This window comes from Salminus brasiliensis, chromosome 15, assembly GCF_030463535.1.
Source record: "Salminus brasiliensis chromosome 15, fSalBra1.hap2, whole genome shotgun sequence".
NCBI lineage: Eukaryota > Metazoa > Chordata > Actinopteri > Characiformes > Bryconidae > Salminus > Salminus brasiliensis.
Window position 1 is genome coordinate 2,837,946 of NC_132892.1, and position 13,659 is coordinate 2,851,604.

The 13,659-nt window shown below is 43.1% G+C and overlaps 1 protein-coding gene across 3 annotated transcripts in view; it reads left to right on the top strand.

Annotated features, from left to right (window-relative positions):
• The window catches only part of LOC140536158 (uncharacterized), a 44,509-nt gene that overhangs the window by 16,469 nt on the left and 14,381 nt on the right, over nt 1–13,659 (top strand). For all 3 annotated transcript variants that reach the window (XM_072657831.1, XM_072657833.1, XM_072657832.1), the window contains 5 exons: nt 1,651–1,824; nt 3,228–3,401; nt 4,827–5,000; nt 6,652–6,825; nt 7,943–7,989. In XM_072657831.1, the coding sequence (XP_072513932.1) occupies nt 1,651–1,824; nt 3,228–3,401; nt 4,827–5,000; nt 6,652–6,825; nt 7,943–7,989 (743 nt within the window). The remainder of the gene's footprint in view (nt 1–1,650; nt 1,825–3,227; nt 3,402–4,826; nt 5,001–6,651; nt 6,826–7,942; nt 7,990–13,659) is intronic.

Below are 13,659 nucleotides of genomic sequence, written 5' to 3' on the forward strand. Positions count from 1 at the left end.
TATCCTCCACAACTGAATTCCACCCCCTTTGCTGTAATAGCTGTTGCTTTGGGGTTGTTTTTGTCGAATTTCTTTGATTTCTGGAGGAGCTGGTTTACGGTCCTGTGTGAGTCTCCTCTTTCACCGTGAGGAACTCTTCATATTTGTCAGGGTAGTATGCTTTTAGCAAAATTTCCATACTGCAGACATTTTGGTTGGTGTGGCGCAACAGATAACACCACTACCTGCCACTAAGTTACAACACCATGTGAGAGACCAGGGTTCGATTCCCGATCTGGGTGACTATGCTGCGCTACACCTTGGGCAAGACTCCTAACGCTACATTGGCCCACCCCTGTAAGATAAGAGGGATAAGAGCGTCAGCTAAATGCCGTAAATGTAAATGTAAATTTTAGCTGCCCTTCTGTAGTGCCGCCAGCATCGCCCGGTCTTCTTCCGACATACAATAAACGTGTCAGCAAACATCAGTTTGAAATATCGGCCGATACGGCTATAATTCCGATATCTTTATGCATCCCTAATTGTCCTTTAATAATCATTGGTTGTTCGGAACAGCAATTTCAGTTAAATATAGGTCAGGTTTGATGGTTTCCGAGCATGGACAGTCTGCTTTAAATCACACCACAGATTGTCAATAATATTCAGGTCTGGGGACTGAGATGGCCATTCCAGAACGTTGCCCTTGTTCCTCTGCATGAATGTCGTAGTAGATTTTGAGCAGTTTTTGGGGTCGTTGTCCTGCTGAAGTATCCAGCCCCGGCGCAGCTTCAACTTTGTCACTGATTCTAGAGCATTGTTCTCAAGAATCTGCTGATATTGACTAGAATCCATGCGACCCTCAACTTTAACAAGATTACCAGTATCTGCACTGACCCCACAGCCACACAGCGTGATGGAAGCGCCACCACATTTTACTGTGGGCAGCAAGTGTTTGTCTTGGAATGCTGTTTTCTTTTCCCCCATGCATACCGCCCCTTGTTATGTCCAAATAACTCAATTTTAGTTTCATCAGTCCACAGCACCTCAATCCAAAATTAAGCTGGCTTGTCCAAATGTACCTCAAGCGACTCGGTTTGTGGCGTGTGCGCAGAAAAGGCTTCTTCTGCATTACTCTCCCATACAGCCTCTTCTTGTACAGAGTACACACCACTTGTACACACCATCTGCAGCAAGATGATGTTGTAGGTCTTTGGAGCTGGTCTGTGGGTTGACTATGACTGTTCTCACCTCATCTTTCGCCTCTGCCTGTCTGAGATTTTTCTTGGCCTGAACTGTGATCTAGAACTGATCAGAACAACCAATGATTTATGAAGGAAAATCATCAAAATTATCAGGGGTGCCCAAACATTTTCACAGAAGATCAGATATCAGAGGAGATAGAATACAAACTTTAACTCAGCAGCAGATTAAATATGATTAGTGAGCTGGTGTGTCTTTATGTAAAATATATGGACAAGAAGCTGATTAGCTACACATGCATGCTGACATCTGTAGCTGGATATATTAGCAGTTTACTGAAGGAATAGAATCAAACCTGAGTCACTGTGTGAGAGACATGCTCCTGACTTCCTGCTTCTTCTGGCTCTTACTGTAAGCTCTTGCATCACTTATCTTCTTTAATTGTTTTGTAAAACATTCACTCTCTTTCAGACTGGCTTCATGTAATATTGGAGAACAGTCTTGCGAACTTTTGGGATCAGCTTTACAATCAGAGAACTCCTCCCTGAAAGAGCTGGACCTCAGTAACAATGACCTGCAGGATTCAGGAGTGGAGCTGCTCTCTGCTGGACTGAGGAGTTCACACTGTAAACTGGAGACACTCAGGTGAGACTTCTGCGAATTCATTCTTACAGTTTCTCTCAAAAGCTTTCACACATTTCAGGAGCAGTATCTCAGCTCTCAAATCCTCACCTACATTCTCTATATTTACAAATACATAGACCATTATCCTGCTTATATTCAGAGAACAGTAAAACACTGACTCCACAACCATCAGTACTCCCCTAAACAGCACACACACACACACACACACACACACACTGATCAAATGAACTTCTACAACATATCTAGTTGTTCACGCTGCAGTGATAAACTGAGAACAGCTTTCACAGTAAGTTTCTGCCATTTTAAAACTCAAACATGCAGACTGTTAGCTACACATGATTAGCTACACATGCATGCTAACATCTGTAGCTGGATATAGTAGCAGTTTACTGAAGGAATAGAATCAAACCACTGTGTGAGAGACATGCTCCTGACTTACTGCTTCTTCTGGCTCTCACTGTAAGCTCTTGCATCACTCATCTTTTAGGTAATCCTTTAGATTTTCAGTTCTTTACAAACATGTTTGTTCCATCAAAAGTTTTCCTGTACATTTCATATCTTTAAACATTGTATTTGTAAATATTTTATGTAAATATATTCAACTGCATGCAGAATAGAGCTAATAAAAAGATGTGTGTACATTAACTGATTTATTCAGTGATGATGAGGAGATTTGACTTGTGTAGTTTAGTGTTTAGATGAAAATGGTCATATAAATTATTCATAAACGCAACGGCTACTTTGAGAGAGTATAAAAGTGAGGCAAAAAATGCTAAATGCTAACACTAACTGGTAAACACTGCTCAGGGAACGACCAAAGTAAAAACGCTAACCATAAAAGGACAATCATTACGTTTCATTCTGAGGTAAAATAACAGTTGTAAGCAGGCTTGTAAAACTGCTCCTGGGTATTTTTCACCCCAACCAATGAAACACACTGACTGTTTTTACCTCAAACAACTTAAAGGTAACACTAAATGCATTTATTGAGTGTTTAACATTCCCTAACCTAGCCCTGATCCTAGTCCTAACTCTAATGAGAATGAGCTGAGTTTCACCTGATAGATTGAGCATCTGTAGGGTTTTAAACTCTACTACCCAGATAAATGGAGACTGAAAATATGACTGACAGAAGATCAGAAATCAGCAGCAGATTCCATATGATTAGTGAGCTGGTGTGTCTTTATGTAATATATATGGACAAGAAGCTGATTAGCTACACATGCATGCTGACATCTGTAGCTGGATTTATTAGCACTTTACTGAAGGAATAGAATCAAACCTGAGTCACTGTGTGAGAGACATGCTGCTGACTTACTGCTTCTTTTTTAGTCCAATAATAGATCAGCCATCTTTTCAATCTCTGTTAAGAAATTCCACTAAAAACATTCACTCTCTTTCAGACTGGCTTTATGTAAGATTGGGGAACAATCTTGCGAACTTTTGGGATCAGTTTTACAATCAGAGAACTCCTCCCTGAAAGAGCTGGACCTCAGTAACAATGACCTGCAGGATTCAGGAGTGGAGCTGCTCTCTGCTGGACTGAGGAGTTCACACTGTAAACTGGAGACACTCAGGTGAGACTTCTGTGAATTCATTCCTACAGTTTCTCTCAAAAGCTTTCACACATTTCAGGAGCAGTATCTCAGCTCTCAAATCCTCACCTACATTCTCTATATTTACAAATACATAGACCATTATCCTGCTTATATTCAGAGAACAGTAAAACACTGACTCCACAACCATCAGTACTCCCCTAAACAGCACACACACACACACACACACACTGATCAAATGAACTTCTACAACATATCTAGTTGTTCACGCTGCAGTGATAAACTGAGAACAGCTTTCACAGTAAGTTTCTGCCATTTTAAAACTCAAACATGCAGACTGTTAGCTACACATGATTAGCTACACATGCATGCTAACATCTGTAGCTGGATATAGTAGCAGTTTACTGAAGGAATAGAATCAAACCACTGTGTGAGAGACATGCTCCTGACTTACTGCTTCTTCTGGCTCTCACTGTAAGCTCTTGCATCACTCATCTTTTAGGTAATCCTTTAGATTTTCAGTTCTTTACAAACATGTTTGTTCCATCAAAAGTTTTCCTGTACATTTCATATCTTTAAACATTGTATTTGTAAATATTTTATGTAAATATATTCAACTGCATGCAGAATAGAGCTAATAAAAAGATGTGTGTACATTAACTGATTTATTCAGTGATGATGAGGAGATTTGACTTGTGTAGTTTAGTGTTTAGATGAAAATGGTCATATAAATTATTCTTAAACACAACGGCTACTTTGAGAGAATATAAAAGTGAGGCAAAAAATGCTAAATGCTAACACTAACTGGTAAACACTGCTCAGGGAACGACCAAAGTAAAAACGCTAACCATTAAAGGACAATCATTACGTTTCATTCTGAGGTAAAATAACAGTTGTAAGCAGGCTTGTAAAACTGCTCCTGGGTATTTTTCACCCCAACCAATGAAACACACTGACTGTTTTTACCTCAAACAACTTAAAGGTAACACTAAATGCATTTATTGAGTGTTTAACTTTAACATTCCCTAACCTAGCCCTGATCCTAGTCCTAACTCTAATGAGAATGAGCTGAGTTTCACCTGATAGATTGAGCATCTGTAGGGTTTTAAACTCTACTACCCAGATAAATGGAGACTGAAAATATGACTCAAACTGACAGAAGATCAGAAATCAGCAGCAGATTCCATATGATTAGTTAGCTGGTGTGTCTTTATGTAAAATATATGGACAAGAAGCTGATTAGCTACACATGCATGCTGACATCTGTAGCTGGATATATTAGCAGTTTACTGAAGGAATAGAATCAAACCTGAGTCACTGTGTGAGAGACATGCTCCTGACTTCCTGCTTCTTCTGGCTCTTACTGTAAGCTCTTGCATCACTTATCTTCTCATTTTATTAAAAAAACTACTTTAATTGTTTTGTAAAACATTCCCTCTTTTTCAGACTGGCTTTGTGTAATATTGGAGAACAGTCTTGTGAAAATTTGGGATCAGCTTTACAATCAGAGAACTCCTCCCTGAAAGAGCTGGACCTCAGTAACAATGACCTGCAGGATTCGGGGGTGGAGCTGCTCTCTGCTGGACTGAGGAGTTCACACTGTAAACTGGAGACACTCAGGTGAGAGTTCAGTGAATTCACTTTAGATTTTCAGTTCTTTACAAACATGTTTGTTCCATCAAACGTTTTCCTGTAGATTTCATATCTTTAAACATTGTATTTGATTTCAACCTGACTACAGGTTTACCTGAATGTAAATATTTTAGCTAGGACATCCCCCATTACTACTTCAAACGCCTTAAATTAAGATCAGGTGCAGCATATGGAATGGGGACACTTTCTCTTAGACATTTCTTTAGTATTACATATTTACTTACATTACTTTTATCTCTTAATGTTGTTTAAATGAAGATCAAATGTCCAGATGTTTAAAGGATTTATGGGGTGTCCTAACATTCTCGCATGACTTATTTCTGTTTAAAACTCATCTTAATTGTGTGCCTTAATTTTCCTTTATTGTATCTCTTTACATACACAGAGGGAAAAGAATAGAAAGAAAGATGATACAGGAGATAAAAAAAAAACAGATCACATGTGATGGTTTAAGAATCAGAACCACATGCACCAACTGAAATTTTGTTGCTCATTTTATTCTATGAAACTTGTGCAGATGTAGTCAAGCCATAGGTGACATACTGATAGTTGCAGAGCTCTTAATGTGGCTTTTCAGCAAGTTCAGTTACTGAACTCAAAGGTTTAATGTTAAAAACAGAAACAGGTTTGTAAACAAAATCCACAAAACTGGAATTCAGTTTCTCCCTTTCACTAAAACAATGTTTTTCATTTTCAATATTTTTAACAATAATTATTTAATGAACTTATAATCCAGAAAGACTGTTGACTAAAATTGTGGAGAAGTATGGACATGCCTCAAACCTCAAAGCTGCAAGTCCATCTCCAGAGATATTAATGTCCATGTGTTTTTATCCAAATAAAACAAAAGAAATAAATGTGTGAATACCAGAGTATTTGTAACTGCAACAATGTTCTGGGAGAAGTGAAATATATTTTAAAGAGCACAAGTGCCAGTATTTTTGTCCATGACTGTTCTGAACCTGTATTATGTGTAAAGGTCTGTAAGCTATTTCCCTGAGCTTTGCCCTGTTTTCAACATGAAGATTATTTAATTTCAATGTTTACTGGATGAAATACTACATTGGCGACTGTCCTGGAGACAGTTCTGGGTTTTCTGGTGATGTTTTGAGCTACGTGGTAGTTTGTTCTGCTCTATGTAGCTCTGTCACTTTTTCTATCTTTGTCTATGAACTCTTAACTATCTGCCACTATTAATTTTACCACTATTAGCAAACATTACTCTTACCATCACCGCCATGACTATATTAAGTTCTTCTACACCATGATTATTATATTATAATTATGATCAGAGCAGTTCAACAGTTTAGATGGTTTGGTAACTTTTATCAATAATTTATAAATAGTTCTGATCAGAGGAGGACGGGTCAGGTCCCCCTTGTGAGTCTTGGTTCCTCCTATGTTTTCTTCCTCCAGCTCTCAGGGAGTTTTTCCTTGCCGCTGTCGCCGTTGGGGCTCACTGGGGTTCTTGGATCTTTCATGTCATGTTATTTCTTTCTTTCTGTCATTTACTAATTACTAATTATGTAAAGCTGCTTTGTGACAACAGTTGTAAAAAGCTCTTTACTAATACATTTTACTTGACTTGACTATCTCCCTCTTTCCTTCCTCTCTGCAGATTGTCTAGTTGTTTGGTCACAGAGAAAGGATGTTGTTCTCTGGCTTCAGCTCTGAGTTTGAATCCATCACACCTGAAAGAACTGGATCTGACCTACAACCACCCAGGAGAGTCAGGAGAGAATCTGCTCTCTGCCAGACTGAAGGATCCTCACTGCAGTCTGGAGACACTCAGGTATCTACAGCTTCTGTAGTAATCTGCTCTTCCTGCATTTCTGTGAAGCTCCACATCTTATAGGTCCTAGTTCATGTAGCGTCTACGGTGCTGTAATAGTGTATGACCACCCTCACCTTCATCACTCCCTCAGTGTACTGTTATCAACAAAGACTGGTTTTCCCCTTGAACACGTCTGCAGCCTTCATGACCTTCACGAGCTTCATGACCTGCTCTGGAAGCATTTAGCTTGGAAAGTGAGAAATGATGAGGCTCTTACTGTGTTTAGCACAATCCCTCCTGAAACACTCCCATTTTCTAAAGCCATCTCTAACCAACACTGGTTCTGTGTGCGTCACCTCTGGGGTATCTCTACATGCTTTGCGTTCTGCGTTCCTCACCTGGCTGTACTCAAGCCGTCTGAATAGTTTACAGCATTTCAGATTGTTGTTGTGTTGCTGTGACAGAACAAACACATTAGCTTCCAGTCGTGTTCTGTCCCTGCTCTAGTGGTCCAGTTCAGACACACTCACCCATTCATTTTCTTAGCTAATGCTAATTTCCCCCAATAAGTTTACATTTTGCTAGCCTGGAGCAGTTTGCTCATGAGGAGTGGGTCAGAACTCCCTTTTGTCTGCTCTTAAATAGTGGCTGAGCAGATTGAGGCACACTCGGTAGTCCCATTTTGGATCATACCATGTAAGGTGGGAGTTCTTGAGGTTCCCAATGTTTTAATTGTTTTCTTTTCTTTTGACTATGTTTATTTTATTGGGTTTTGACCTGTGTTGCAGCAAATAATTATTTACTACATTTTTGTTTTCTGTGTTGAATGTGTTGTGGTTTAGGTCATGAATGTGTTCCCCTGCAGAGGAAAAGACTGGGTTTGGGCTGTGTTGAGTAGACCAGTGTTGGCCTATTTAAGGGCTCATTTCAGGTTTCTGAGGAGGATGGTTGGCTGTAGGTTGAGGCAGTGGTTTGTGTTGAGGAGAAATGTTGACGTTTTGGGCGTCTTTTGTAAATAGAGTTGGTGTTCGAGTTATTGAGCTCACCTGAATTAGTGAGGTTTTTTCAAATAGGATGTGTGTGTGTGTGTGTGTGTGTGTGTGTGTGTGTGTGTGTGTGTGTGTGTGTGTGTTAGGTTGGAACATGCAGTAGAGATCATGGTGAAAACAGGATTTAAAAAATGTAAGTACACTCACACATACTCACACACAACTCACTCTGTCTCACTCACACACACACACAAAATGCACACTTTCTCTCTCACACACACTCTCTCACTCACACACAAAACGCACCGTCTCACTTACACACTCTCTCACTTGCACACAAAACTCACACTCTCTCACACACTCTCTCACTCGCACACAAAACACAGTCTCTCACACACTCTCTCACTCACACAAAACACACCGTCTCTCACACACTCTCTCACTCACACAAAACACACCGTCTCTCACACACTCTCTCACTCACACACAAAACACACACTCTCACACACTCTCTCACACACACAAAACACACAGTCTCTCACACACTTTCTCACTCACACACAAAACACAGTCTCACACACTCTCTCACTCACACACAAAACACACTCTCACACACTCTCTCACACACACAAAACACACAGTCTCTCACACACTTTCTCACTCACACACAAAACACAGTCTCTCACACACTTTCTCACTCACACACAAAACACAGTCTCTCACACACTCTCTCACTCACACACAAAACACACACTCTCACACACTCTCTCACTCACACACAAAACACACACTCTCACACACACAAAACACACAGTCTCTCACACACTTTCTCACTCACACACAAAACACACAGTCTCTCACACACTCTCTCACTCACACACAAAACACACAGTCTCTCACACACTCTCTCACTCGCACACAACACACAGTCTCTCACACACTTTCTCACTCGCACACAAAACACACTCTCTCACTCGCACACAAAACACAGTCTCTCACACACTCTCTCACTCGCACACAAAACACACACTCTCTCACACACTTTCTCACTCGCACACAAAACACACTCTCTCACTCGCACACAAAACACAGTCTCTCACACACTCTCTCACTCGCACACAAAACACACACTCTCTCACACACTTTCTCACTCGCACACAAAACACACTCTCTCACTCGCACACAAAACACAGTCTCTCACACACTCTCTCACTCGCACACAAAACAGTCTCTCACACACTCTCTCACTCGCACACAAAACAGTCTCTCACACACTCTCTCACTCACACACAACACAGTCTCTCACACACTCTCTCACTTGCACACACAACACAGTCTCTCACACACTCTCTCACTTGCACACAAAACAGTCTCTCACACACTCTCTCACTCACACACAACACAGTCTCTCACACACTCTCTCACTCACACACAAAACACACAGTCTCACTTACACACACTCTCTCACTCGCACACAAAACACACCGTCTCTCACACACTCTCTCACTCGCACACAAAACACACAGTCTCACTTACACACACTCTCTCACTCGCACACAAAACACACTCTCTCACTCGCACACAAAACACAGTCTCTCACACACTCTCACTCGCACACAAAACACACACTCTCTCACACACTTTCTCACTCGCACACAAAACACACTCTCTCACTCGCACACAAAACACACAGTCTCTCACACACTCTCTCACTCGCACACAAAACACAGTCTCTCACACACTCTCTCACTCGCACACAAAACAGTCTCTCACACACTCTCTCACTCGCACACAAAACAGTCTCTCACACACTCTCTCACTCACACACAACACAGTCTCTCACACACTCTCTCACTTGCACACAAAACACACAGTCTCACTTACACACACTCTCTCACTCGCACACAAAACACACCGTCTCTCACACACTCTCTCACTCGCACACAAAACACACAGTCTCACTTACACACACTCTCTCACTCGCACACAAAACACACCGTCTCTCACACACTCTCTCACTCGCACACAAAACACTGTCTCTCACACACTCTCTCACTCGCACACAAAACACAGTCTCTCACACACTCTCTCACTCACACACAAAACACTGTCTCTCACACACTCTCTCACTCGCACACAACACTGTCTCTCACACACTCTCTCACTCGCACACAAAACACACACTCTCTCTCTCACACACTCTCTCACTCGCACACAACACACAGTCTCACTTACACACTCTCTCACTCGCACACACAACACAGTCTCACTTACACACTCTCTCACTCGCACACAAAACACAGTCTCTCTCACACACTCTCACTCGCACACAAAACACACAGTCTCACTTACACACTCTCTCACTCACACACAAAACAGTCTCTCACACACTCTCTCACTCACACACAAAACACACCGTCTCTCACACACTCTCTCACTCACACACAAAACACACCGTCTCTCACACACTCTCTCACTCGCACACAAAACACACCGTCTCACACACTCTCTCACTCGCACACAAAACACACCGTCTCAATTACACACTCTCACTCGCACACACAACACACCGTCTCTCTCACACACACTCTCTCACTCGCACACAAAACACACACTCTTTCACTCTCACACAAAACACACACTCTTTCACTCGCACACAAAACACACTCTCTCACTCGCACACAAAACACCGTCTCTCACACACTCTCTCTCTCACACACTCTCTCACTCGCACACAACACACACACTCTCTCACTCACACACAAAACGCACCGTCTCTCACACACTCTCTCTCACTCGCACACAAAACACAGTCTCACTCACACACTCTCTCACTCGCACACAAAACACAGTCTCACTCACACACTCTCTCACTCGCACACAAAACACAGTCTCTCACACACTCTCTCACTCGCACACAAAACACTGTCTCTCACACACTCTCACTCGCACACAAAACGCACAGTCTCACACACACTCTCTCACTCACACACAAAACGCACAGTCTCTCACACACTCTCTCACTCGCACACAAAACGCACAGTCTCTCACACACTCTCTCACTCGCACACAAAACACACCGTCTCTCACACACTCTCTCACTCGCACACAAAACACACCGTCTCTCACACACTCTCACTCGCACACAACACACCGTCTCTCACACACTCTCACTCGCACACAAAACACCGTCTCTCACACACTCTCTCACTCGCACACAAAACACCGTCTCTCACACACTCTCTCACTCGCACACAAAACACACAGTCTCTCACACACACTCTCACTTACACACACTCTCTCGCTCGCACACAAAACGCAGTCTCTCACACACTCTCTCACTTGCACACAAAACACACAGTCTCTCACACACACTCTCACTTACACACACTCTCTCACTCGCACACAAAACACACCGTCTCACTTACACACTCTCTCACTCGCACACAAAACACAGTCTCTCTCACACTCTCTCACTCGCACACAAAACAGTCTCTCACACACTCTCTCACTCACACAAAACAGTCTCTCACACACTCTCTCACTCGCACACACAACACACAGTCTCTCACACACTCTCACTCGCACACACAACACACAGTCTCTCACACACTCTCTCACTCACACACAAAACACACACTCTCACACACTCTCTCACTCACACACAAAACACACACTCTCACACACTCTCTCACTCGCACACAAAACAGTCTCTCACACACTCTCTCACTCGCACACAAAACACAGTCTCACTTACACACACTCTCTCACTCACACACAAAACACAGTCTCACTTACACACACTCTCTCACTCGCACACAAAACACACAGTCTCACTTACACACTCTCTCACTCGCACACAAAACACACAGTCTCTCACACACTCTCACTTGCACACAAAACACACAGTCTCTCACACACTCTCACTTGCACACAAAACACACAGTCTCTCACACACACTCTCACTTACACACACTCTCTCACTCGCACACAAAACACACCGTCTCACTTACACACTCTCTCACTCGCACAAAACAGTCTCTCACACACTCTCTCACTCGCACACACAACACACAGTCTCTCACACACTCTCTCACTCGCACACAAAACACAGTCTCTCACACACTCTCTCACTCGCACACAAAACAGTCTCTCACACACTCTCTCACTCGCACACAAAACACAGTCTCACTTACACACACTCTCTCACTCGCACACAAAACACAGTCTCACTTACACACACTCTCTCACTCGCACACAAAACACAGTCTCTCACACACTCTCTCACTCGCACACAAAACAGTCTCTCACACACTCTCTCACTCGCACACAAAACAGTCTCACTTACACACACTCTCTCACTCGCACACAACACACAGTCTCACTTACACACACTCTCACTCGCACACAAAACAGTCTTTCACACACTCTCACTCGCACACAAAACACACAGTCTCTCACACACACTCTCTCACTCGCACACAAAACACACAGTCTCTCACACACTCTCTCACTCGCACACAAAACACACAGTCTCTCACACACTCTCTCACTCGCATACAAAACACAGTCTCTCACACACTCTCTCACTTGCGCACACACAACACACAGTCTCACTTACACACACACTCTCACGCGCACACACAACACACAGTCTCACTTACACACACACTCTCACTCGCACACAACACAGTCTCTCACACACTCTCTCACTCACACACAAAACACAGTCTCTCACACACTCTCTCACTTGCACACACACAACACACAGTCTCACTTACACACACACTCTCACTCGCACACAACACAGTCTCTCACACACTCTCTCACTCGCACACAAAACACACAGTCTCTCACACACTCTCTCACTCGCACACAAAACACACAGTCTCTCACACACTCTCTCACTCGCACACAAAACACACAGTCTCTCGCACATTCTCTTACTTGCGCACACAAAACACACCGTCTCACTTACACACACACTCTCACTCGCACACAACACAGTCTCTCACACACTCTCTCACTTGCGCACACACAACACACAGTCTCACTTACACACACACTCTCACTCGCACACAACACAGTCTCTCACACACACTCTCTCACTCGCACACAAAACACACAGTCTCTCACACACTCTCTCACTCGCATACAAAACACAGTCTCTCACACACTCTCTCACTTGCGCACACACAACACACAGTCTCACTTACACACACACTCTCACTCGCACACAACACAGTCTCTCACACACTCTCACTCGCACACAACACAGTCTCTCACACACTCTCTCACTCACACACAAAACACAGTCTCTCACACACTCTCTCACTTGCACACACACAACACACAGTCTCACTTACACACACACTCTCACTCGCACACAACACAGTCTCTCACACACTCTCTCACTCGCACACAAAACACACAGTCTCTCACACACTCTCTCACTCGCACACAAAACACACAGTCTCTCGCACATTCTCTCACTTGCGCACACAAAACACACCGTCTCACTTACACACACACTCTCACTCGCACACAACAGTCTCTCACACACTCTCTCACTTGCGCACACACAACACACAGTCTCACTTACACACACACTCTCACTCGCACACAACACAGTCTCTGACACACACTCTCACTCGCACACAACACACAGTCTCTGACACACTCTCTCACTCGCACACAAAACACAGTCTCTCACACACTCTCTCACTTGCGCACACACAACACACAGTCTCACTTACACACACTCTCACTCGCACACAACACAGTCTCTCACACACTCTCACTCACACACAAAACACACAGTCTCTCACACACTCTCTCACTTGCGCACACACAACACACAGTC